The sequence below is a fragment of the Mastomys coucha genome, unplaced genomic scaffold (genome assembly GCF_008632895.1).
Source record: "Mastomys coucha isolate ucsf_1 unplaced genomic scaffold, UCSF_Mcou_1 pScaffold4, whole genome shotgun sequence".
NCBI classification, from domain to species: Eukaryota; Metazoa; Chordata; class Mammalia; order Rodentia; family Muridae; genus Mastomys; species Mastomys coucha.
The window spans coordinates 20,983,925-21,010,191 of record NW_022196910.1 but is presented as its reverse complement, the minus strand read 5'-3'; the positions used below and the strand labels follow the sequence as shown (position 1 = coordinate 21,010,191).

Sequence of the window (26,267 nt, the reverse complement as noted above, 5' to 3'; positions counted from 1 at the left end):
GTGGTGGCGCATGCCTTTAATCCCAGCACTTGGAAGGCAGAGACAGGCAGATTTCTGAGTTTTAGGCTAGCCTGGTCTACAGAGTGAGTTCCAGGACAGCCAGGGCTACACAGGGAAACCCTGTCTCGAAAAACAAAAAACAAAAAACAAACAAAAAAGATTATCTCAAGCAGTGCCATACAAAGTAAATATGTTTAAGTCATGCTTTGGCATATTACATATTTAAAACTGCATTTGAGTTTAACATACAGCTAGCAAGGGTGCTAAGATAACTAAACATGCAGAATGGATGTCTGGAAATAGAGGAAATGCTTAATGAGGGGCTTTCTTTAGTCAGAGGTGACTCGATTATTAGTGACACAATTAAGACTTTCTTCTTTAAAAAAAGTTTTGTATTTTTCCTTGTAACAGATTATCTCTAACTGCAGCGTATTTTAGCTCTAGCTTTAAAATGGAGTGTGGAAGTGTTTGAAATCATGTCATTTTAAAAGTATACTTAATATACTTCACAGTCAGGAACTCAGTCTTTCAGAGACCTCTTTTTCACCAGTAGCCTTTCTGCAACCAACTCACATGGCTTTCATTGACTGAATTCTCCTTGCATTTCAGGGCCACACACTGAGTCCCCACTCAAGGGCAGGTTGTACTCTAGGTGTTTGGGAAGTTAAATAAAAATAAGCCCTACATACTTCCATTTAGATAGGTTTTTCCAAATTAAACAAATCTGACGTTTAAAAGAAGCAGTATTGATAACAAGATATAAATGGGAATGTATGTCGTTTTATGTCATTTGTCCATGAGGCCCGCATGTGCTGGGAGCTTCCGGGCAGTCTCTGAGCATCCTTTTACCTGGCACTGGCTGAAGAGATACGGATGCTGCTTCCCCGAGGTCTGTTCGGGAGTGAGCCACTGAAGAGCAGAGGATTTGGGAGATGTCTCAAAGGAAATTTCTATAACGACCTCTTGATTTCTGCATGAAACGGATACAGATATTAGTAGGGTGTAATTACACCCCGCAGAATCTGAATTCAGAACACACACAGGGAACAGCATTAGCGACCTCCTGAGGTCTCATTGGTTTAGAGTGAGTTCTAGATGCAGCAGCTTACTTTGTAAATCTGACACTTTGCTACTTGAAGGTCAGCCCCGGGGTTTCTTCTCACTATCATACCGATGAACACAGGAGGGGATGATAATCAGCCATGTGGCCCACGGTGTGTCATGTACTTTGCATCTGTGACTGTTTTCGTAACAGTGGGGATGTGGGAGAACTAATGTCATCACCCTAACTCAGTGGTGGGTGGCAGCACATGACTGAGCCCAGTGTTGCTGGGAGACATGTTAAGTCACATTAAGGGAAAGAGGCTTGTAGTGATTTTTGTAGCTGTAGCATCTAATTAAAAAAAAAAAAAAAAACTCTTCCTTGAAGTAATTCAAACACAGTGATTTTCTAAGTATATTCTGTGATAGACTACAGGAAAACAAAAACTGGTTCTTCATCCTAGAGTTTCAGAAACACTGAGAATGAGAGGGAGGCAAGAGCTTCAGAGCCAGGCAGCCTAACCTGGACCGAAACGCTGACCCCACAACTGTACACTAGGGCAATGACTTGACCTCAGTGTAACAGTTTCTTTGCCTGTAGAATAGAATAAATGATTCTGTCACCTAGGCTATGCTTGGGTTTCCTTTCTCTTTCTTTCTTTTTCTGTCTTGGGGAGAAGACATAAAGCTATTGGAAGATGGCAGCAGATCATCCTTGTGTCAGGATAATGGTTTCTACTCTTTCTCCTTGCCCCAGGTATCACGGGGTGAGATACACTCACTCCCTGTGTGAAGAGTCCGTCTACTGTTTTCTTAAGTGAGTGGCTCTCTCAGTGAGTCGCTTTCCTCCTCTGGAAGTGCAGCTCCTAGGCAGAGGGTGGCTTAAAGAACTAAAGGAGCCTGTTAAGCACTGACACTGGGAGTGGCAGGCGGTCAGCCTCCCTACATTGGGAATGATCACTCCAGTGACAGTGACTAGTCTCTGGGGTAGAGGTAGAGAGTGTGTGGCTTCACGTATTCCCCAGGTCATCCAGAATTGGCATGCTCCCCACCACTCCTGACACCAGTGAAATGATGGGCGGCTCCAGCAGCATTACCCAGTGTCCTTCCAACCAGTGTTTCATGCACTTCCATTTCTTCAGTAATTGAAGAACTTACCGTTTTTTTTTTTCACTGTCAACACCAATGTACATGGATTACAGAAGTGATTGCCTATCGCTACATATAGACAAATATTAGAAACACGGGAAAGATATCTGAATTCTTTTAAGGTGTATCTTGCCATAAAAAGAAGACAGCATCCATACTTGCTCAGGGCGATGGGAAGAGAGATTTCCATCGGCGACCCTTTGTAACCTTGACTTTCTCCAAGGGTGTATTTGACTTCTTGTCCATTAATCACCACTTTTTCTATTGTAAGGTCTTTTGTGTCCAAAGTCTAAAATCAAACAAATTAAATAAGAAGATAGTTTTATACATCAGAAGAAACAAACACTACATAGAGGTTTACTCCAGTGAGGATAAAACTAGCTACTTATAGAAAGTAAAACAGATTGAAACTAAGAATTAAAGGCGGATGTATGATAGCTTTGTCAATCTGACACAATCTAGAATCAGCAAGGAAGAGAATCTCAATAGGGGATTGTGAGGATTAGTTTGGTTAGTTTGGCCTATGGGCTTGCCAGTGAGGCATTGTCTTTATTGTGTTAACTGTGGTGAGAAGAGCCCCCACTGTGAGTGGTGTCATTCCCTAGGTTTGGATGCAGAACTGAATAAACAGTAGAGATGGGGATGAGCACAAATAAGCATGCATTCAGTCATTCTCTGCTTTTCGCTGTGGATGTAACGGCTGCTTCAAATTCCTGTCTTTACTTCCCAGTAATGATGGACTACAATCTCAAACGATAAGCCAAAGAAACCCCTATTCCCTCACAGTTGCTTTTGCCAAGGTATTTTATCACAGTAATAGAAACAAAACTAAAATAAGCAGTCAACAGCAGTGAAGGACTCTTACTTTTCAACACTCTAAGCAACCTGAAAATTTTGGAGTTTTGGGACTTGTATATATATAATGAATTCTGGGATGCTCACATATACCTTGGACTAATTCTTTAATTCTTTGTTATAAAAATCTCCACCTGTGGGGCTGGTGAGATGGCTCAGCGGGTAAGAGCACTGACTGTTCTTCCAAAGGTTCTGAGTTCAAATCCCAGCAACCACATGGTGGCTCACAACCATCCATAATGAGATCTGACACCCTGTTCTGGTGTGTCTGAGGACAGCTACAATGTACTTACATATTATAAATAAATAAATCTTTTTAAAAAAAAAATCTCCACCTGTGATTCAGTTTAACATATTAACATTTCACTACACATTCTTTGAAAGAAAACACAGAGCCCAACTCCTACCATGTACTTTTGTAAATCCCTGAATTGAAACGAATGCTGGCACTCACTAGGTGATATTGTTATACAGCTAAACAAAGGTCAGCCTTGGAAGGCAACATTGCCCAGCTGAGTCTGCAGAAGGCTGAACAACCGTGCCTACTTACTGTGGCCAGTTCAGTCAGGGTAGCAGCCCTGGGCAGCAGCAAGTCAGAGTTCCCATCCTGCTAATCTCCCTAGAAACCAGATACTCTCACCATGCCCAACTAGGCTCTTCTTTTAGAATTTTCAGCCTTCCTACACCACCAAGCTATATCCCAACAGCCTAACAGAGCCTCTCGCAGCACTATGAAGACTCTGCTCTGTCCATTCAGTTACTAACTGGTCTATTTTCCTTCCTTCAGGTTTTTTTTAAAACAGAGGGCAATCTAAGATGGCTGTCTCCTTTGTTCCATAATTTCCTCTCCTTCTTCACTGGCTTCTAGCACCTGAGCTATTGGAAGTCTCCCTGGCCCACAACATCTGTCTATTCTTGCTCTTGTGTGCTTGTCCACTTGGCCCTACACTGGATTCTGACTCTCTGTGGAAATGGTTCTCTGACTACTTTTACGCTCCTGCCTCTCTTCTCTTTAATTCTTGAATACAGTACATCCCAATGAGAGCCTTGGCCCTCTGGCTCTTGGCCATGCCCACACATATATTCAGCCAGACTGTGCCAGACTCTTGTTTTGTTTGCTTTTCAACATAGGGTCCCATCTTGTAGGCTGGACTAGCCTTAAACTCGCATTCTCCCTGTCTAAGCATTCCTACCATGTACACTGAGATTACAGGGATATGCCACCACACCCTGCTCTGCCAGCTGTATCCTTTCCTGTGATGTTAACCGGACATCTGTAATTGCCTGACTAACACCCAGGCACTTAATAGGCTTCTAAAACTGACACCATCACAGTGCCCCCAGAGTCAGCTCCTTCCTCTGGCATCTAGAATCTTTCACTAGAACTCCTCAAGGTACCGTATGTTTGGCACAATCCACAAACTGGTCTCAAATACATCCCAAGTCCCAGAGTCATTTCTTTATATTATCTTTACCCTCTCTTCTCTTTCCGTTCACCACCATCACTGGTCCTAACCCTGAAGTTAGAATTCTACTATATCATCTCCCTATCTTCCAAAGTCTTATTCCTGTCCCTGATAAACCTGGAAAAGGATCATCAGAAGTTAAAGTGCTTAGAGACAGCCACTCCCTGGTGATCTCCCTTAGGCTAATGGATGACAAGTTCAGAAAGTCACAGGGAGTTTGGGGGTGTGACTCAAGCGAGTGCTTTCCTATCAGGATGAAAATCCTGAGTTCCATCCCCAGCCCCAACACATACCAGGTGTGGTGGATGCCTGTAATCCCAGTACTCAGGAAGTAGAGGCAGGAGGATAAAAAGTTCAAGGTCGACCTTGGCTATCACATTCAGTAATGAGGCCAACCCAGGATACTTAAGAGCCTGTCAAAGACAAATAGGACCCAGGCGAGATCTCTAGATTTGATTTCCATTTCTCTGCACCAACAGCTTTTATTTGGGGAAGAACAGTTAGTTTCAAATTTACCCTGAGTATTATCCACTTCCCTTCTGAGGACAATTAATTCTTTCAAATTACTTTTTGTGGTACCCCAACTATTACTCCAGCCAGAACTGGCTCATCTTTTCACACTTGCATAGTTTAACTGCATCATTTCCCAATGGAACACATTCCATCTTCTATATTGCCTAACCCTTTCAAATCTGTTCAGGATCAGAAGAGCTGGTTATTGTGATGGCTACTTTGTGCGAAGTTTCTTTCCCATCTCCTGATTGTTCTAACAGTTGGCCTTGCGCTCCCAAATGACACCTGCCACACTATTATATTATGACTGAAGATGCTTAAAGAGAATGCTACCTAGACTTGCATCCCCATAGTCAGTATCTGAAAATATGAGATGACAATTTACCCTCGAAGCAAGCTCTAAACCAAAACAAGACAGAAAATGCAATTTTAAGCTATAGAGCCCATCCCCAAACCTCAACCTTTATTTCCAAATATTACAAAAAAGTTCACCTTCAAATTTCACTCATTAGTTATTAACCATCGCTGTCACTAAAAACTGTATTAGGAAAATAGAGGAAACTGGATAGCTGAAGAGTTAGAATTAGACCTTCTGGCAGACACTTACTGAGCACCAACTAGCCACAATGCCAAGTTGCATACATCATCATAAGAATCTGTCACACTGTCCCCCTTTAAACAACACACACAAAAAAGCTCTGTATTCCTGAACAGATCACATGTAACACTCCTAAACTCATTTCATGCAACACTCATTTCAACTTTTGCATAGGCTGTTGGGAAGTTCCATGCCAACTTTATGACATACAACTTTTTGTGTGACCCAGCTCTATGCTGTGTCTTGATTCCCTTACATTTACTCTCTTCTTCTAGACACCTTTTAAAAATATTGTACCATATATGTTGTTTTAATCTTACTTTTCCAGGTCTTAAGGATCAGACGCAAGGGGTCACACATGCTAGGCAAACCCTGAATCACAAAACTACAAGGCCAGTTTCTGCACATGTTTTTTCCAAGACAGGGTTTCTTTGTGTATCCTTGGCTGTCCTAGAACCAGCTCTGTAGACCAGGCTGGTCTTGAACTTTGAAATCTGCCTGCCTCTGCCTCCTGACTGCTAGGATTAAAGGCATGCGCCACCACTGCCTGGCTCTGGAAATTTCAAGATAAGAAAAAAAGGGCTTGGAAATTACGATTTCTGGGTATGAAGGTTCAGTGTAAGTAACCTAAAACAAGAAAAGGTTTCTAGAAAGGTGGGAATTAGTCCTCTTAGAGGGACCATTAGCCCTACCATCACAGACTCCAAGAGCAGCATAGAAAAGAAGACCTGCTCTCTCATCACACAGTGCTGGTACATAGCCAGAGGTGGAAGGTGATGATGTCATGAGACCTTTGGGATGCAGACAGCACTATTGGCCATGCAGCCTATATTAGGTTTAGGCACTGCTTTCTAATTGAATTTGTTCCATTAATCCAATTCCTCAGTGTCCTCTGCATGCCAAGCTCTATACAAGGAATTTGAATTATAAAGACAGTTTCTTCCTATCATAAATCGATGTCAGGAATTGGGGCTCATGCCTATAATCCCAGAAGTCAGGAACTTGAGATAGAGAATCACAAGTTTGAGGCCAGCCTGGGCTACATAATGGGTTCAAGGCCAATCTAAGCTACCCTAATCTACTAAGAGAAAGAAACAGGTCAACTTCAAATAAATATAAATAGTACCAAGCATTTGGTCTCAGGCGGTTGCCATAAACAAGCAAAACAATTACAAACAGATGTTACTTTGTACTATAATAACCTCTTTTGAAGAGAAAGGGACACTATAATTCCAGCAGCATTACTAAACAGATATGCCAACCAGAAATCAGATTTTCAAAATCTTACTTTTCTGCAGCTTAGGGGAATGTGAAGATAACTTTTAAGATTGGGACATTTTAAAAACTTAAGCCTCGTAACTCCTGCTTCCTTGAAGAGCAGAAAGAGAGAGAGTTCTTTAATCTACAGATAAAGGGCAGTGTACGGTCATTGGAAGCACTGATAAGCCAGCAAAATTCTCTTTAATAAAAGGAAACTGAGTCCAAAGGCTGAACTTCTGTCCTGCTGGGGCAAAGCTACCTCTGCAATAAAAGAGAGTAAGTATGGTACTTCCAGACCAAAGTGCAGTCGACTCATAGGGAAAGAGCCACTTGCTTTGCCTGTAAGACTTCTTTTTCTTTCTTACAGTATTTTTAGTAATCATAAGTCAAACAACAACAACAAAAGATTTTAAGAGGCAAAATCACTGTTCTTACGTACACTTCTAATTCGATCAAATATTGACCCCATTCATTTCACTCCTAAATTCCAGCCCTGGTTGCTGAACTGATATACTTTGGCAGAGAGAACTATACAACACTGCAAAACATACTGTCTGGTTAGCAGGCTGAATAGCTGGTCTTTTCATATTCCTCTTATTTCTAAAATGGTCCTCTATGACCTTTCTCAAGGAAAAGGTTCCATCCTCATACCACCAGACAACTTAAGAACACTGACTATCGACTATATGAAACAGATCAAACCATTGAGTATTTCATGATTCTAAGCAAATCTTTATTCAAACGGTTAGAGTTTATAGAAGTACATATTTTATAAGAAGTGCAATAATGACTTGTCCCCATAATGACTTGCTCCTTGGAACCACTTATTAAAAACTGTATTGGGTCATCCTTAGAAAGCTGGACTATTTCACCTGTCCTTAAACTATCAGAAGATAATAGCGATAAGAAGCAATGGCAGGAAGACTCCCTGGAGAGCAAGGGTTGCACCTGCTCTTAGAGAGTAGAGACTGGAAACCTTAAGACGGGGTGGAAAGGGCAGAGAACCCTAAGGGGCTTGAAACACGGGGTGTGGGATCTGAGAGTAAAGACGGTGCACTGGGAGCTGGCAAAGTCTGGGGCCTGGGGAGGTGATTCTGGGAAGTGGGCCAAGGAAGAAAGGGGCCACAAGGTTGGTAGTAGTAAGCGAGGGGACTGGGATGGGGGGTAGGAAGAAGCATCCCAGGAGTGGGTGAGGGGCGAGGCGTGGAGGGGCCGCTAGAACGCTAGAAAGTGTCCAGGAAAAGGGGAGGGAGCGGGAGAAGACCATCCTACGTGGAGGGCGAAGGAGAGAGCGCTGATGTAAAAGTGGTGCTGAGGAAGGGATGAGTGTGGAAGCTGAGAAAGAGGTACAGAAGCCCGAGGGAGAGCAGGCGATCTCAGGGATCGCGGGGACCAGGGGCGAAGAACGGGAGGAGAGCGGCCCCGGAGAAGCGGCGCGGCACAGACGCCCCGTACCAGGCTGCGCAGATTATCCTCCTGTGACTGCACCGTGAGCGCGGCAGTCCCGGTCAGCGCCCGGCGAGCGAAGTCGACGCTGCAGCGAAGATGGAGGTGCTGGGTTCGGCAGACCGAGGCTGGAGAAGCCAAGGAGCAAGTATCCGCGACCTCGGGCATGGTTGTGGGAGATCCGCTGCACGTCAGCCAGCACCTAGACACTCTACCGCCAGACTTTCACCGCGAGCCCGAGAACGGAGGGAAGCACAGAGGGTAGGCGGCGCGGTGCACCCTGGGAAAGGGAGGCTCCGAGCCTTCGAGAGGCTTAGTGGAGAGCAGGACGGAACTACCAATCCCATGATGCAGCGCGATCAGGCTAGCGCTAGACAGCATGGGATTGGGGGGCGGTGCGAGGAGGAACCTAGGGGTGTCTGCGGCAGTGGTAGGGTGGGCTAAGGGAAACGCTGAGTGGAGTGGGGACAGAGCTAATGGAACGCTTTCATTTTAGTTCTATTCACTTGCGATAGGAGCCATGATGGCATTACGAAAAGCAAAGAATATTGATGTACATTTGGTGAGGGCGGGGCGGTCTTGAATAGATAAAAGACCTATCAGAAAAGCTGCTCTCGTGCAATTCCTCGTTAGTATAGTGGTGAGTATCCCCGCCTGTCACGCGGGAGACCGGGGTTCGATTCCCCGACGGGGAGGCACAGCAATACTTTTTCAACGGCGATTTGGTTTGTTGGTAATATAATGACTTCACTGTTGCCTGTTTTTCTGGATCTCTCATGCATTCCTAACTGTAAGTATCTAAGCCGAAATAAAACAACATTAACATCTGAGACACGAATTATGAAATGTGCGCTGACCACAGTGGCAATAATAGAACAGCAGCACGTCTGGCTCAGCTCCGCCTACTGGGAAAGTCAAGGGAGTGTTGAAAGATGCCTGGCAATCTAATTGTAAACAACTTTTAAGAAGACCTGAGAAATGAGAAACAGCCTGTGTTATTCAGCAAAACAGATCACACCAGATTAAGTTCCTGAAAAGGGCTTGGAACATTGCAAACATTTTATGTTTTGAAAGACAGGAAAACTCACCTCTTCTAACCACTTCCCTAAAAGATTGCAAAGACTTCTCATTTCCCACTCTTGCTTCATGTAGACTTTCTGCGAGTGCTCAATGTAATTTGCAGATATTAGGTGCACTCTGCCACACTAGCCGCCTAGAAAAGAGCTGAGGGGACTAGGGATCTGTATCCAAACTAGTGATTAATGTTCACTCAGCTGCCACATGCTCCCAGGATGACCTAATCCAGCTGATGCTTGGAGGCAAGACAGGGCCCAGGGAGCACAATACAAGCGGCTCTGGAGGGGCAAGTATTACCTCTTTAGGAAGGGTCAGGAGTAACATAATAGAAGGTAAAACATCTGAGGTGGGCTTTGAGAGGTGAGGAGAGCGGAGGAGCCAAGGAAACAGCAGGAACTGACGACAGAGGCATGGGCTGAATCAGCTGGGGTGAGGGTGGGGGGGCGGCGGGAAGAACAGTTTAGGTATACAAAATCCTACTGTTTAACCTCAACCACACATTAAGGTCTCTCTGTATAGTCCTGTCTGTTTGTCCTGGAATGTTCTCTGTAGACCAGGCTGGCCTCAACTCAGAGATCTGCCTGCCACTGCCTCCAGAGTGCTGAGATTAAAGACGTGGGCCACCACTGCTCGGTGGAGGTGATATACGTTCTTTCCTCTGTGAGCTTTGCTTAGTTTGATGTAATTATTAGTTGCCTCTAAAATCTATCTCTTTTTATCCTTAGTAGTAGGCAGTTAGCTGGGTACATAACTGCCCAGAAAGACTGTCTTACCTGTTCCTTCTTTGCATTTAGACCTTGTGATTAGATTTTGACCAGTAGAATGTCAGCAGCTTGTCAAACAGGGTTTCTATGAAGTATCTTCACAAAAACCACCAACAACAAAAACGCTATTCTATCCTCTATCCTCCAGAACATAGATGCTAGGTCCACAGCTCTAACGGCATATTACAGCATGAGGTTGGAGCTGTGTGCTGAGAAAGAGAGAGAAGTGAAATCAGAGAAGCCACAAACTAGAAATGGCCCACGTCGTTAGGACCATGGACCCCTCTGTACACTGCTTCAGATTTCTTTGGAGAGAGAAATAAATGTATTTGTTTAAGACAGAGTTATTTTGGGATAGTCTGTCATTAAAGGGGATGACAGTCTTTAGTAAGAGCTGGTCCTAGTTGGAGGTCCATCACTTCCAGGACTTGCTCAGGTCTGTCAGCTTGCCATTATTTGGGAGTAGAGTATACTGATTTTTTTAATTGAAAAATATTTTTCATACACTAGATTTCGATCATGTTTCCCCTCCCCCATTTCCTTCTACATCCTGACCACCTCTTTATTGACCCAACTCCCTGTTCTCTCCCTCCCCCCTTTCCTCTCTCAATAAAACAACAAAGAAACAAAAAATAAAACACAGGAAAACCCACAAAAATGAAAATCAAATCAAACAAGCAAAAGACCAATAAGACAAAAAAAAAAAAATCAAAACAAAGCCAAAGTAAACAAAAAGTCTACAAAAATACCACTGAGTTTGCTTTTGTAATGACCAACTACTCCTGGGGATGGGGCCTATCTGGAAGTGTGGTTGATATACCCAGTGAGACTGTATTGGAGAAAACTGATTTTGTATTTGCCAGCCAGTATCTGAGCTGTCATTTTACTGGTGGACTAGTGGGTCAATCCGAAAAACGTTATTTATCAAACTAGTCTTGCTTCTTCCTTGTGTTATCTGCCTGAGCATTCTCTGAGATTCGACAATCTCACTTCCTTGCTTAAATCTTTCAAGCTCTTAGAGAGAGAAGGCTAGTTTTCTTTAGGCATGCCCCAGTGCTGCAGGAAACAGCTCTGTTCCCAGTTGCAAACAGGCAACACTAGTTGGACTCAGTGGATTTTATATGAGAATATATAGTTGGGAGGGAAGGAGGAAGGAGGGACTTTGAAGGAGTTGGAGGAGGACTGAGGGAGAGATTTGATTGAAATAACATGCAAATGACAGCAACAATGACGATGATGATAAACTTTCCAGGATCTCACCAGTGTAGACATGCTGTAATGTTTGGGCGTGCAATTTATCTTAGTTTCTCTTCATTGCCATGGCTGTAAAGCCTGAGACCAACTTAAAGAAGGAGAGATTTATCTTGGCTCATGGTTTTGGAGGGTTTAGTCCCAGGGTGCGTGACCCTGTGACCTGACACAGACATGGAGACAGCGAACACTGTGTTGAGGAGGGGGGCTGTCTATTTCATGGCCAGCAGGAAAGAGAGAGAAAGACAAGAAAGGACAAGATTCTCCATGTACCCATCCCCAGTGACCTAAAGTTTCCAGAGCTCCCCCAAAGAGTACCATCAGTTGGAGAATAAGCTTCCAGCATAGGAGAGCCTTTGCAGAGACACTTCTTATTCATATCAAAAGATTTAGCCGGTGAAAGTAACATTTGTTTTTAAAGAAAGCTTTGGCATTAAAAAAAAATGACCTATCACTCACAGGTACTACGATATGGAGCTAATGTAGTGTGTGTTTTCATGATTTTTTTTTCTTCTCGCTCCAGCCTCGCTCACTCCAGCCCAAAGATTTATTTATTTATTATATATAAGTACACTGTCGCTGTCTTCAGACACATCAGAATAGGGCATCTGATCTCATTACAGATGGTTGTGAGCCACTCTGTGGTTGCTGGGATTTGAACTCAGGACTTTAGGAAGAGCAGTCGGTGCTCTAAACCCCTGCTGAGCCATCTCTCCAGCCGTCATGATTTTCTTTTAAAATGAAAACTATATTAAAGGAATAAAAGGTGAGTCTTGCTTCATGTCTAAGGCCATTGTTCTGTAGTGGCACAGGTTGCTGGTTTTGCATTTGATTTTTCTCAGAGTTGAGAACCCTGGTTTGCTTAGATTTGATATAGAAAGTTCTACCAGTATATCTGGACTTCTCAGTTGGACATTCTTCAAGATTGGGTCAGTTTCAGAACAGTAGTTCTCTGCCTTATATAGTCTGGTCGTCCTCTGATGAAATCTCATTGAGATGCCTCCTTCCTCATTCTTGGAGAAATGCACACCCGCTTTATCCCATGTGCCTTAGTTGGGGTTTCCTTTGCTGTAAGGAGACGCCATGACCAAGGCAACTCTTATAAGGACAACCTTTAATTAGGGCTGATTTCCAGGTACTGAGGTTCAGTCCATCATCATCATGCAGGGAGTGTGGCAGTGTCCAGGCAGGCATGGTGCTGGAGAACTAGCTGAGAGTTCTACATCTTGCTCCAAAGGCCAGCAGAATAAGACTGTCTCCCACATGGCTAGGAGGAGGGTCTCAAAGCCCACCCCTCACAGTGACACACCTCCTCCAACAGGGCCACACCCACTCCTACAAGGCCACACCTCCTAATAGTTGCCACTCCCTGGGCCAAGCATATTCAAACCACCTTCCCATGACATTCAGTTGCATATACAACAGAGATTAACCAGACAATATAAACAGGCAGGTTATTATCCAACCTAATTATTCTACTTGTCTTTCAATAGAAATGTTTCTGGTTGTTGATTGACAGAAACACGAGCCAAAGGCCTTTGGATCCAGTTCCTGTTTGCCTTTCCAACTTCATCCTTCTCCCTTACTCTGCACTCTGTCCTCTGGTTGTATCTGCTTGCTTCCTCCTTCATGCCAGCCTAGAGCCCAAATATATTTCTCCTCATGTTTTATCTTTCCAAGAACATTTCCCCCTCTTTCCTGATTCCAAATCCTTCCTGAAAATCCCCTGGCTGGCAACTCTGGGTAGTTAATGATATGCGACTATGTAAGGCAGACCAGCCTGGGAGGTGAACTGAAGAGAAGATGCAGGAGCCTGACAGAGCCCCATACACCATGAGAAGGCTGTAGAGATGATGCTAAGGGACTCAGCTAGCATACATGGCAAGCAACTCATGTTGTTAAATCCAGATACACTGAGGCATCTCTCAAATGAAAGGGTTGAGTGATCAGTAGCTGCTAGCGAGAAATGGGCCAAATCCTGAGACAACTCTACAACTTGTAGCAGCAAGGGTGGAGAGCGGCTGGAAATATATTCAAGTGGACACAAGAGATGGCAGCATTTTAATAAGGAAAGCGTGAGCTTATGCTTAACTTCTATCAGCTGTAGACAATCAGCCGTAGCCCAGAGAGGTAGACAGTGTATTATGAGAATGCTTGGGTAGGATTTGATGATAACAGGGACCTAAGCTGTTATCCACAAGTTAAAATGCTGAATCTTCTGGACAGGCCTCAGTTAATGTTCTGACAAGGTTCCCTGGGAACAAGGAGCAGATATTTGAGCCACTGCTCTAACATGCACTCAGGAATATGGAGCAGTCTTTTCTTCTTTCAGGATGGACAGATTGTCCTACTGACCTCTCCATACCCTCCTTACCATCAGCCTTCGCTATTAAACTTAGGACCACTCAGAATTTTTTTCTCCTATTATGTTTTAGAAAATACTTTTTTCTGGCAGAATATAAGATTGAGGGGAGTATGCAGTGAGAGATACAGGCAAAAAAAAAAAAAGAAAACAGAACATGAAATTTTAAGTCCCCCTTCCTAATTGCTCTCTTCTTTCTTTCTTCCTCCTTCCTTCCTTCCTTCCTTTTTCTTTCTTTCTTCCTTTCTTTCTTTCTTTCTTTCCTCCTTCCTTCCTTCTTCTTTTTTTCTTTCTTTCTTCCTTCCTTCCCCCCTCCCTTCCTTCTTCTCTCCCTTCCTTCCTTCTTTCCTTCCTTTCTCCCTTTCTTTCTCCCTTTCATTCTCCCTTTCTTTCTTTCTTTCTTTCTTTCTTTCTTTCTTTCTTTCTTTCTTTCTCTCTTTCTCTTTCTTTCTTTCTTTCTTTCTTTCTTTCTTTCTTTCTTTCTTCCCTTCTCTCTTTGTTTATTTCTCTCTTTTTTTGACAAATGTGTCTCTTATTTTCATTTTTGTAGCATTTAACTGATGATTATAGAAAAACAGAGTAGAGGGAACAGTTCCAAAGTGGGAAACTACTGTATCTTGGACCACACTTCCGAGTCGCATCAAAGAAGTGCAGTCAAATCCAGCGTGGTTGGTTAGCCAAGATAGGGTATGGGGGAGCTGTGTGAAAAGTGGGCAGAAAACCATCTTTCACATGGTAAATTTGAGGCATCGATTTGTCATCTGAGGGGAGATGTTGAGTACTGTAGGACCTGTGAGAACTGAGGTCCTTTGCAGCAGCTACGCTCTGTTCTGGAGCTCACAGCTTGCAACATAATGACCGCAGTGAGATGGAATGTAGCAGGATCAAGTAGTCTGTTATCTTGACCTTTAACTCAGTTCAGGGACTGCTTACTGTCAAACTCTGTGCCTGAGTAGCATCTTTGTGACTACCAGATAAAAGTTCCCACAATGTCTACGAAGATTGCTGGACTTGGATAACATCTGAGTCCACGGAAGATTTTTTTATGTTTGCTACACTTAATGACACATGACTATCAACATCACTTTCAGGAAAGCTGAGACAAGAGGATTGCAAGTTAACAGACACACAGTGAGAAAATGTCTGTCTGGAAAATCAGTAAGTGAGACTGGAGAGATGGCTCAGCAGTTAAGAGCGCTGACTGCTCTTTCAAAGGACTCAGGTTTGATCCCTAGCACCCACATGGCAGCTCACAAAGCATCCATAAGTCCAGTTCCAGGGGATCCTACGTCCTCTGACCTCTGAGGGCACCTGGTATGCAAGTGGGGCACAGATATATATATACACCCATACACATTAAATAAACAAACAGACACATAAACACAAAAGGAAACAATCAAGGATTCCCTTGATCTGTTAAAGACATCTGAATCCTACAGAGGACAGTCCCCTGCCTCATGCAGTCACCCTACGTAATGATTTCACCCACTTGCGTTTGTGACTACAGCTTCTACAACTTCTTTCATGGAAGAAACATCGTGCATAAACCGAGTTTGTGTTCTAGAGAATGGTCCCTCAAAGTGGCTGAGAATAAACTATTTTCTTATTTCAGTGGAGTTATGGACACAGACTGTGTGGAGTCCTGAGAGAAAGCTGGAGGTGGGCTAAATGTGATTTGAGGAGCTAACCAAAGAGATGACACAAGAGAGAAAAACTAGCCACGGAGCCTTGGGGACAATAGCTCCTCATATAGACCGACAGGCAATGAAATAAGTGTCTCACAGGAGAAAGGGAGAGAGCCTTCCTGGAAAGGCGCTCTCAGCTGTGTGGAATGCTGCTGCTCACTCAATAAGATAAGGGCTAGCAATGTGGAAGTCACTGAAGCTGCCTTACAATAGTGTCAGGCCTCAGTAATGTCAGGGTATGAAAACCTAACTGAAGAAGGTTCAGGAAGACTGGGAAGCAACAGAAACAGATTTGTGTGTGTTGAAAAATTTTAAGAAGATCAGAAAAAAAAAGGGAGGGGTCATAGCTGAAGAGGAGAATGAGAGAAGAGAAGGATTTCTGAGTTGGAAGAAATAAAAGTATATTTGTTGGCTGTTGGGACTATTCAGTAGAGATGAGGTTACTGGAAATAAAGGTAAGGGGGGTGGGGAGAAGCTGGGATAATGTCTCCCTTGGCTACCAGAGACTGAAGTCCAGGCGAAGAAGCTGCCTTTAGCCAGAAGATGGGTAATAATTTACCCGTCACCACTGATGGTGGGCACAGTGTGGTGCAGATGCAGGTGTGGGCTCAAACAGGAGTAAGTGAACCAAAGAAGATTTGGGGACCTTCTTGTCTAAAGTAGGAAACAAAATCATCAGTTAAGAGTGAGGTTAGAGATAAGCAAGACTGAGGAGGTTACAAGAGAGAAGAAAGAGATAGGCAGTCTGTGGCAAGAGAGATTGGGTAGATTGTGTTCTGGGCACCTCTGAGGGGCCCTGGAGGGCCTTCCTTAGTCGTAGGTGTTAGCATCCCTTCTAGGCTCTGCCCCACAGTTACCTGGCAACAGCCAGGATGCTGGACTCACTATAAAAGGGTCTGCTTGCCTCCTCCTCACTCTCTTATGCTCTTACTCTTTTACTCTCTGCCCCTTCTCTCCCTGTCCCCCCCATCTCCCTCCCCACTTCCTTCTCCAAGTGTTCCTATCCACTTCTCTCCCTCTCTCTGTCTGTCTCTGTCTCTCTGAGCCTCTCTCTCTGCGTGTCTCTCTCTCTTTCTCTCTCTCTTTCTCTCTCTCTCTCTCTCTCTCTCTCTCTCTCTCTCTCTCTCTCTCTCTGCCTTTCTCTGTCTCTACTCCCTCCTCAACTCTCCTTTCCATGTCCTAAATAAACTATTCCTATACTATACTCATCAGTGACTGGTACCTCAGGAGGAAGGGATGTCTCAGCATGTACCTGCAGAGGCACCCCCTTCCACCTTACCATATCGTGCTTCTATCAAACATATCCTGATCTTTCTTTCTCTCTTTCTTTCCTTCTTTCTCTCTTTCTTTCTTTCTTTCTTTTTTTAAATAATATACAACAATAGGTTTCAAGTGATCCAGGCCAGCACCATGTGAACATTCTATAGGCAGCTACAGTTGCCTGGGATCTGTTTGGCCAGACAGCAGCAAGCTGAAGGCATAGGGGGAGGGGTGGGGATGAGGAGGGGAAGGTAAGAGTATGAAAGAGAGTCAAGAGGGTGAGTCTATAAAATGAGGTCAAAAGATAGTGTAAGACTTAGCAATCTAGAGAGACAGAGAATGTGGAAAGAAGGAAACAAAAATAATTATGGATGGCTTGCTCTTCCGTGGCATGGCAAGAGGAAGATACATTTGATGTGTACCCATACCTACAAAAAGTATTTCTTGAAAGAGTCTCGTGGAGTGGTGGTGGCGCACCTTTAATCCCAGCACTTGGGAGGCAGAGGTAGGCGGATTTTTGAGTTCGAGGCCAGCCTGGTCTACAGAGTGAGTTCCAGGACAGCCAGGGCTACACAGAGAAACCCTGTCTCGGAAAAAAAAAAAAAAAAAGAGTCTCAAGAAGCTAACAGCGGCCTTTGCCTGTGAGAAAAGAAGTCTTTCTCTGGCAAGGAGCTGCTTGTTCCGGCAGAAGAACCTCCAAAGCTTTTTGAATTTTGATGTGAATTAATATATTTACCTTTTCTATTAAAAAAAAAAAGTACTGATGTGAAGAAAAAAAAAGTCAGTAAGACCCAAAACCACAAAGGGAAACAGAAGCAGATTCCTGCCTACCCACCTACCTCTGCGCCCTCCCTTTGCCATATTTGACCAGCCTCCCTTGAAGTTGCCGGAGGCCCCTGCCTTGTCCTTCAGTCAGCATAGAAATCTCTGTGTCCTTGACCTGACAACCTTTCCTTCCAACCTTAACAAGTTTCTCCTCCTTCCCCACTGGGCTTCTAATCCCTCCAGTTTGTGCTACAGTTCTCAACCTGTGGATCTGGACTCCCCTTTTAGTCAAACAACCTTTCCACAAGGGAATACAGTTATGAAGTACCAACAAAGTAATTTTATGGCTGGCGGGAGTGGGGGGTGGGGGTGGGGCTACCCCACCTTGAGGAATTGCATTAAAGGGTCGACCGTTAGGAAGATTGAGAACCACTGGGCTAGCGTGAAAGCTTCAGTTCCTCCCTAGGATGTTTGAGAAAAGTGGAGGAACTGGTTCAACGGCCATTTTTGCGTTTAACTTACACAATGGTTAAAGCAATACTGAGCCACTTGCTCCATTGTGAGCTTTTTTTAAAAAAAAAAATCCTTGTGTGACCTCGTGCAGGGATTCTGTCCTTAGAAGCACATCTCCAGTCTCTTCTTGAGACAACCTGGGGAATTAGGGAAGGCGGAAATGCAAGGCACAGGAGACAATACTTGGCCAACTTTGTAAAGCAGTCTAAATGGCCTCCTCCCGGCTCCCAGCTGCTCCTCTCACGGAGACTCACAGCAGGCAGAGGCTGCAGAGTGTCTGCACAGAGGCTTGCCTCTTGTCTCTCTCTGCCTGTGTACTCCTGAGGAGCAGACCTGAACAAAATAGACTGACAGGCAGTCCTTGGTGGAGCTAGAGTATCTCTGCTGGTCAGATGACTCTCACTCTTTCCCCACACACAGTGTAAGGGAGGACCAACGGCATTGCCACCAAGAAGCCTCATTAGAAACAAAGAGCTCAAGTCGGGCAGTGGTGGCGCCTGCCGTTAATCCTAGCACTTGGGAGGAAGAGACAGGTGGATTTCTGAGTTTGAGGCCAGCCTGGTCTACAGAGTGAGTTCCAGGACAGCAAGACAGCCAGGGCTATACAGAAAAACCCTGCAGAGAAACCCTGTCTTGGAGGGGGTTGGGGGGAACACCTGAAGAGCTCAGAAAACTTCAGTCTGCATCTCTCTCCAGATCCTCTGGTGGTTCGTTGCATATATTGCATATAGTTCAAGAATCCATCAGCTACTCACTCTTTGGAGATCCACTGTGCTGGATACTTCAGTATTCTCTTGTTACACTAATGTGCACTCTACAACCAAACAGTAAAGCAATCTCCCACACTAGAGAACCAAATCACCCATTTCCCCTCTCTGATCATGGTTGCTCAATGGTTGAACAAATTGGTAAATAGATGAATGAATGGGATTTCATATGAGGATCTAGCCATTCTTTATTTTTTAATCTGTCTGCCTGTCTATCTAATATCTATATTTATGTACATCGTTGTTTTGCTTGCATGTATGTCTGTGTAAGGGTGTCAAGTCCTTTGGAACTGGGGTTATAGACATCTATGAGCAACCATGTGGGTGCTGAGAATTGAACCCAGGTCCTCTGGAAGAGCAGCCCTCCCAAGCCCCCCACCCTCATCTCTCCAGCCCCAAGGTTCTAGCCATTCTTATAGTCTTCTTATATGCTTTACTCTGGCTTAGTCCCCTGAACTGGAACTTAGACATCTTGGTGCTGTTAGTACTCAATTAAAAAAAAAAAAAAAAGCCCACCACCTAGTAGATCCTTCTTCCCTAAATTCCTTTCTGGATGCTTTCAGTCTTGCTCCCTGAGGCTAACTACTGTCTGTGATTTATAGATCACTCTGACCCATTTTGCTGTTGATATGCTGATATCCCTTTTACATAAGTAGAAGTGCCCACCTATCCTTTCCATACTGAGCTCCTTAGGCTGAGCATGATGTTTGTGGAAGGCTTCCATATTGCTATATATACTTCTAGATTGTGTCTTCTCACTGCTGTGTAGTGTTGTTCCCCGTGTGGACATACCACACTTCAGACCCTGGGTTTATTAAGACTGATGTGTCCATGGGCATCCCACTGTATGCCTGTTGGCAGACAGACTTGTATGACTCCTGGCAGACAGATGTTGATGAGGTGTTTTGGAGACTGGTGGGCAAGCTGAACCTGAGGGACTCTAGCTAGCCCAGGCCTGGTGAACATGGCTCTGGTAGGCCTTGCTCATTTCCCCTATTGCCTCCACCTTGATTAACTGTTAGATTACATTCCTAGAGCTGGACACTATGATCTAACCCTTTATTTGGCCACTCCCTCCTCCTGAGGCTAACTACCAAGGTCCAGCTATTAAAGCATTGAAGTCCAGTGGTCAAAAACTGCTTTTGGCTCACCTAAGTAACATGCCCAATCAAAATTAAATGCTTCATCATAACATGGGTTTCCCCCTTACCTTTATAAACCGCCATTTTCCTATGGGCTATGTCTGTCTCCTCTCTATCCAGAAGCTGTCCTTTGTCCCATTCCAGGACAAATACCCCTTCCCCCCTCCCCTGTTCCCTCCCCCTTCTCCCTCATTCTCTATCTCCTGTCTTTGTTTCTGATTCCCTGCTTTTTGTCCCTCTGGGCCAAATTAATGTCCTTTGTGCTGAGAACTTGGTTTTGGGGTCCCGAGCCAAACTGTATAGAATCCGTGTCTGGGAATTTTCCTCTGGGCTTACATCACCAAATGAGCATTCACTGCAGCAACGAGCCTCTGGCTTTTGGAGATTTTCTACTGAGGCGGCAGCTGCCTGGCTCGGGTAGAGGCGACCATAAAGGAAGCAGCTGTGGTCAGGTCATAGGGACAAGGTGGTTGCAGCTGTAGGTTTGCAGTCTCCCCTGCTGCTTCCGCTTCTTATCTAAGTGTGCCTGCCTGCAGGCTCAGCTCTACTGGTATTGATCTGACTCAGGGATTTCGGCTGTTTATGTCTCCCCACTATGTCCCAAGCACCTGAAGCGTGAGGAAGGTTTGACAAGCAACTGTAGGATTTCTGTGGGGTGTTGGCTAGCTTCAAGCCCAGCTTCTCTTGTCTACAGGGTGGTTTCTTCCTACTGGCTCATGACATGTTTGTATGGGTGAAGGCCCACCATGAAAGCTTCCCTCCTTGTTCTTCCCATCTACAAGACTGCATTTGAGGAAGTACAGTTTTGTCATCTCTCACTAACGGCCACTTACTGATTCAGAGTTGAACAAACCCATACAAGGAACGTGTGTGTGTGTGTGTGTGTGTGTGTGTGTGTGTGCTACATGCAGGCATGCATGTGCATGCAATATGAAGGTCAAGGGTCAACCTCTGGCATCATTTCTCCAGTACCATCCATCTTGCTTACAAGCCTGGAGCTGGCCAGATAAGCAAGGCCTTCTGGCCAGTGAATCCCAGAGATTTGCTTATCTGTCTGTGCCTGACTGGCGCCAGAATGACAAGTATGTGTCACAGAGCCTCGCTTTTTGATGTTCGTTCTGGGATTGAGTTCTGGGTCCTCGTGCATGCGCTTAGCTGACTGAACACTGCCTACCCAGCCCTCAGTTGTCTGGCTTTTCTCTTTCTCACACAGATGTGTCTCCATCTCTCTTTTACATATTGTCAAAATATAGCTGCACACAGTTATAGGGTACAAATGGAGGATCTGAGTTTTTAAATATAACTTGGGATGACCAAACAGAGATAAGCAACCTATCTAGCCCTTTACCTCCGGGACATTCCAAGGCACTACACTTAGCTCCTAGCTCTAATCACTGTATTGTGCAAGAGTCCTCAAAAAGGAGAGAAAATAAGCTTATTCCCCCAGTCTGGAGCTTTGGACTCTGTAGATGGAACCACAGACTTCCAAGGACTCCCCCAGATCCGGCCTCCCCTCCCTTCCAGGCTGCTTTCTTTTACCTTCCAGAGAAGCTGTTCCTGCAGCCAAAACTCTACTTCCTTTGTCATGGACACCAAACCTCACTCTGTAGCCCCCATGAGGACTGTTTTCAGAGAAGGCCCTCCAGCAGCCTCACCTCTGCCCCTATCTCTTCCTCCACAGTCGCCTTCCCTGTGTTGCTCCTTAATATCTAGATCATGACCTTTATGGACACCTATGTATGTAAATCCTTAGTCATCACTGTTCATCAATTCAGCATTTGCAGATTCACATACTGTTGGAGCTCACTCCCCCAAGCCAACACTCACCGAGCTTCACAGTCTAGCACTCCAGACTGACAACTGAAAAAGGTGAGCCATAAAAGGTGTAGTTTCAACCATGGTCAACCATGGTCAACAGGCACACTTGGTTCTCTCTCTCTTTCTCTCTCTCTCTCTCTCTCTCTCTCTCTCTCAACCCTGCTCTCACATTTCCTGTAAGCAAGTGTTGCTTTACAGTTCAGCGTTATTACCCCAATTTTAGGTCATCCCCTCTTATGCTTTTGATTAAAATGTCTCACAATAGCTTGGCATGGTAGCATAGGCTTTTAATTCCAGCACTTGGGAGGCTGGGGCAGGTGGATTTCTGTAGGTTCAAGGCCATCCTGATCTATAAATGCAATGTCTGGTGTTCATCTGTGCAAGGGTGGGGTGTGCTTTAGAGGGGACGGGCATCTTAGTTAAGCCGGGTTCCACACGTGTGTATTAGGTAAGCCGGGCTCAGGCATGACTTAGTCTGGTAGTTGTGAGTCCAATGTTAATGGAGCCAGTCCTCTATTCCATAAACAGAAACACATATAAAATGAGAGCATATGCAGATTACTTGATGGAAATGTTGTGATGGGTGCCTGTATATTCCCTGAGAACAATAGCTCACTGTTCACTAATTCAGCATTTACTACAGCTTTATAAGCCATAACTCCTGTGAATAAAGAGAATGAATACATTTATGCACATATACACATATATACACATATATATACATATAAACATACACACATATACATGTATGCATATATACATATATACACATACACATATATATATGCACAGACACATAGTTACATACACACATACACATATACATGTACATATGTACTATATATACATATACATATATATATACATAAACAACTATATACATATGTCTTAGTCAGGGTTTCTATTTCTGCACAAACATCATGACCATGAAGCAAGTTGGGGAGGAAAGGGTTCATTTAGCTTACTTCCACATGCTGTTGATCACCAGAGGAAGTCAGGACTGGAACTCAAGCAGGTCAGGAAGCAGGAGCTGATGCAGAGGCCATGGAGGGATGTTCCTTACTGGCTTGCTTCTCCTGGCCTGCTCAGCCGCTCTCTTATAGAACCCAAGATTTCCAGCCCAGGGATGGCACCACCCACAAGGGGCCCTCTCCCTTGATCACTAATTGAGAAAATGCCCCACAGCTGGGTCTCATGGAGGCACTTCCCCAACTAAAGCTCCCTTCTCTGTGATAACTCCAGCCTGGGTCAAGTTGACACACAAAACCAGCCAGTACATACATATGAATTACATATATATTACATGCATATAATGTGAATATCATATACACATAACATGCATTGCATATGCATAACATATACATATCATAATATCCATCATCTACACATACATATTTGTCTTTTATTTCTATCACAGCATCCAGCTTGGTACAAACACACAATAGACCCCTGCTAGAAGATGAATAGAAGAAAGTAGGAATAGGAGGGAGGGTGGGAGGAAAGAAGGCTGGCTTTACATAAAAGCACCCTAGAAACAGAGGTGATGCTTTTGTGGACTCAGCTTCCTGAAAACATCTGTTTCCCTCCCTCCCTTTTTATAGGCTCCTCTCTTTTTTAAGATTCATTTTTATTATTTCTAACTATAAGGGAGGAGTTTGCACACTAGCGCACAAGATCATGGAGGTTGGAAGAGGTCTCTGAGAGCTGGAGTTATGGGTGCTTGTGAGCCACCTGCATGAGTGGAAACCAAACCCAGGCCTCCTGAGAACAGGAAGTACTTGTCACCATTAAGGCTTGTCTTCAGCCCCATTCTCTTTATTTCCAAGGAAAATCATTGGACTAGGAAAAAAAATACGCAATGGGAAATTAAGTAATAGAGCTCACAATCAATATGTCAGTTCTGTAATGAACCCAATGTAACGACCTTCCAGGGTCTTTTGAAGTTTTTGACTTTTCCCTCTTCCCTCCACCCCTTGGTTTTTGGAAATGGCTAACTCTAGAAAGCCCAAACTGTAGAACAAACAGTGGGCATTCATGACAGGCATAAGCACATTTCTCCTCTGTTAACAGATATCCTAAGTGGTTATTAGACAGTCTGGAGGGCCATTTGTTCTTGGAAAATTCATAAGCTTACTGGAAAATGAGGACCATAATGTAAAACCAGTAATGACCCGTATGACTGAGGAAGACTGAGGTAAGGCTATCCAGAGATAACCTCATCAGAAGTTAAAAATCTTATAAGGAAAAAAAAATGTAGAAGCTGGGCGTGGTGGCACACCCCTTTAATCCTAGCACTCAGGAGGCAGAGGCAGGCATATCTCTGTGAGTTTGTGGTCTACAAAGTGAGTTCCAGAACAGTCAGGGATGTTACACAGAGAAACCCTGTCTCAACCTCCCCCTCAAAAAACCAAAACCAAAACCAAAAAACAAACTGAAACAAAACAAAACATCGGTCCACTGTAACCTGACAAACGCTCAGCCTTGCAACCCAGCGAGCTTGCAGGCTAGCAGTTATTTACTTAACCTTGTGTTTATGTGTGTTTTAAAGAACCTCAAGCTCACAACGTTTTGGTTAGAGGAGTTGGTTTGTCAATATGGCTTTGTAGTTCTGCTGACCTTCTCTTAGAGCAGAATTATTGGTCCTAGCATTTATGTTTGCTTCCGATTTCTTCCAGTTACCTCTGTTGACTGTGACAGAAATGGACTCCAGGAGTAGGTCTACTCTAACAAACGAGTAAATATGGGGATGCAGGTTTGGAGTTGTGTAGAAGCGATTTGAAGAGCTGAAGTTGCTATCAGTGGATGGGTAAAGATAATAATGGGCCTGAAAGAGGAAGAGGGGAAAGCTGGAAAGAGAGTCTCCCTATCTTTCTAGAGGACACAGACAGCTATGAGCAGAGTTCAAGAGAAGGATGTGGCGCGAAAACCATCCTGATGAGGCTTCACGTGGGAATGAGGGACACGTCACTGGGCCATGATAAAATCCATGTCAGTGGGGGAAAGGCTCAATGCTTACAAGTTGTGTCTTGGCCCTACTACTTTGTGGAAGGCAAGACTCGGCAGCTGTGAAATTGTAAGGTAAACTGAGGCAATGTTCAAACGGTGTTGAAAGAGCATTTTGGTTTCTCCTGACTGCTGACAATAAAATAGAAAAAAACAAAAAACAAAAAACAAAAAACAAAAACAAAAACAAAAAACCAAAATCCCAAGCAGGTTAAGGAAGAAATTATGAAGCAAAAAGGAACCAGAATTTATAGGTGGGGAAAAAAACCCATCAACTTTATGTAATGCAAAATAAGAAAGTATGTCTTGAAGAAAAGAGCTGTTGGGTGTGGTTTGAGAAGGAGGTCAGTGTGAAAACATAGTCTCCTCACTCAGGCACTTCGACAGAAGCCAGGAATGGAGATGGGACGATTTGAACACAAACAGTACCAGCTGGGACTAAAGGGAACAGAGAAACCAAGACAAGGTGAGGTAAGGTTGTAAAAAGGTTCTGCTGGGCGGTGTTGGTGCACGCCTTTAATCCCAGCACTTGGGAGGCAGAGGCAGGTGGATTTCTAAGTTCACGTCCAGCCTGGTCTACAGAGTGAGTTCCAGGACAGCCGGGGATACACAGAGAAACCCTGACTCAAAAAACCAAAAAAAAAAAAAAAAAAAAAAAAAAAAAACCAAACAAACCAAAAAACAAAACAAACAAACAAAAAAAACCAGAGCTCTTCAAGACAAGGGAGGAAGGACCCCCAAAAGCCACTGTGACATCCTTAGGTGGACACCCCCACAGCAGACCAGACTTCACTTCACGTGCTCCCTCTCCCCCTTCACCCCACCCCCACCCCAACAAGTCTGTCACCCCAGCTTCAAATGACTCTTGTCAGTCTTGTGGGAGGAGCCCACACTGAGAGCAGTGTAGGCAGTGCTTCCCAAAGTTGAGAGGACAGGGCCACCCCAAAGGATGCCATTGCTCCAGTGCATCCCAAAGGTGGGACCATTGTTTTAGAGCATCTATGAAGTAGAGAAGGTTTGAGTATGATGGTTTACTCGAGTTTGCCTCCCTTGTTTGGGCTTCCTGGGACTCATTACCCCTCCCCCCCCCAACTCCCCCCACCATCTCCTGCCCTTCCTGTTTCTCCTATTTAGACTTGCAGAAGACCTGAGCCTTCCCTAGCATTTTATTTAGGGAGCACAAAGGTAAACTTGCCTGGGTGCTCAGCCAGCAGAGTGCAGACAGCTCTTTGCACAGCCAGAAAGGAGGTTGTTTCTGGATGGGAATCAAGCCTCACACATGTTTGTTGTAGATCACCTTTTGGATGAGACCCGAGAGCTAGATTCTGAGATTGTTAGGGTAGTAACAAATAGTTTTGCCTACAAGAAACTCACGAATCTGAGCGGGACACCAAGTATGCTGGAACCCTAAGATGATGTTTTAGGGATGTGAGAATGCTAATTCTGTTTCTTATGAGGTCAGAAAGGTGGTGCTCTGCACCAGTTCCCTTCTGAGAAAAAGGAAGAGCGATGTGAGCTTCCTCTCCACATAA

General features: G+C 44.4%; 1 protein-coding gene and 1 non-coding gene across 3 annotated transcripts in view; one reads left to right on the top strand and one right to left on the bottom strand.

Annotated features, from left to right (window-relative positions):
- The window catches only part of Lta4h (leukotriene A4 hydrolase), a 30,234-nt gene extending 21,617 nt beyond the window's left edge, over window positions 1–8,617 (bottom strand). Inside the window, exons 1-3 of one of the 2 annotated variants that reach the window (XM_031349126.1) lie at window positions 8,338–8,617; window positions 2,349–2,479; window positions 850–970 (exon numbers count right to left, since the gene is read on the bottom strand). In XM_031349126.1, coding sequence (XP_031204986.1) covers window positions 850–970; window positions 2,349–2,479; window positions 8,338–8,496 — 411 coding nt within the window. In that variant the 5' untranslated portion in view covers window positions 8,497–8,617. The remainder of the gene's footprint in view (window positions 1–849; window positions 971–2,348; window positions 2,480–8,337) is intronic. The other variant, XM_031349125.1, reaches the window with a different exon arrangement.
- Window positions 8,618–8,951: 334 nt separating this feature from the next.
- On the top strand, window positions 8,952–9,023 carry Trnad-guc. The gene has a single exon. It is a non-coding gene; the product is annotated as a tRNA-Asp (tRNA).
- Window positions 9,024–26,267: the final 17,244 nt, after the last annotated feature.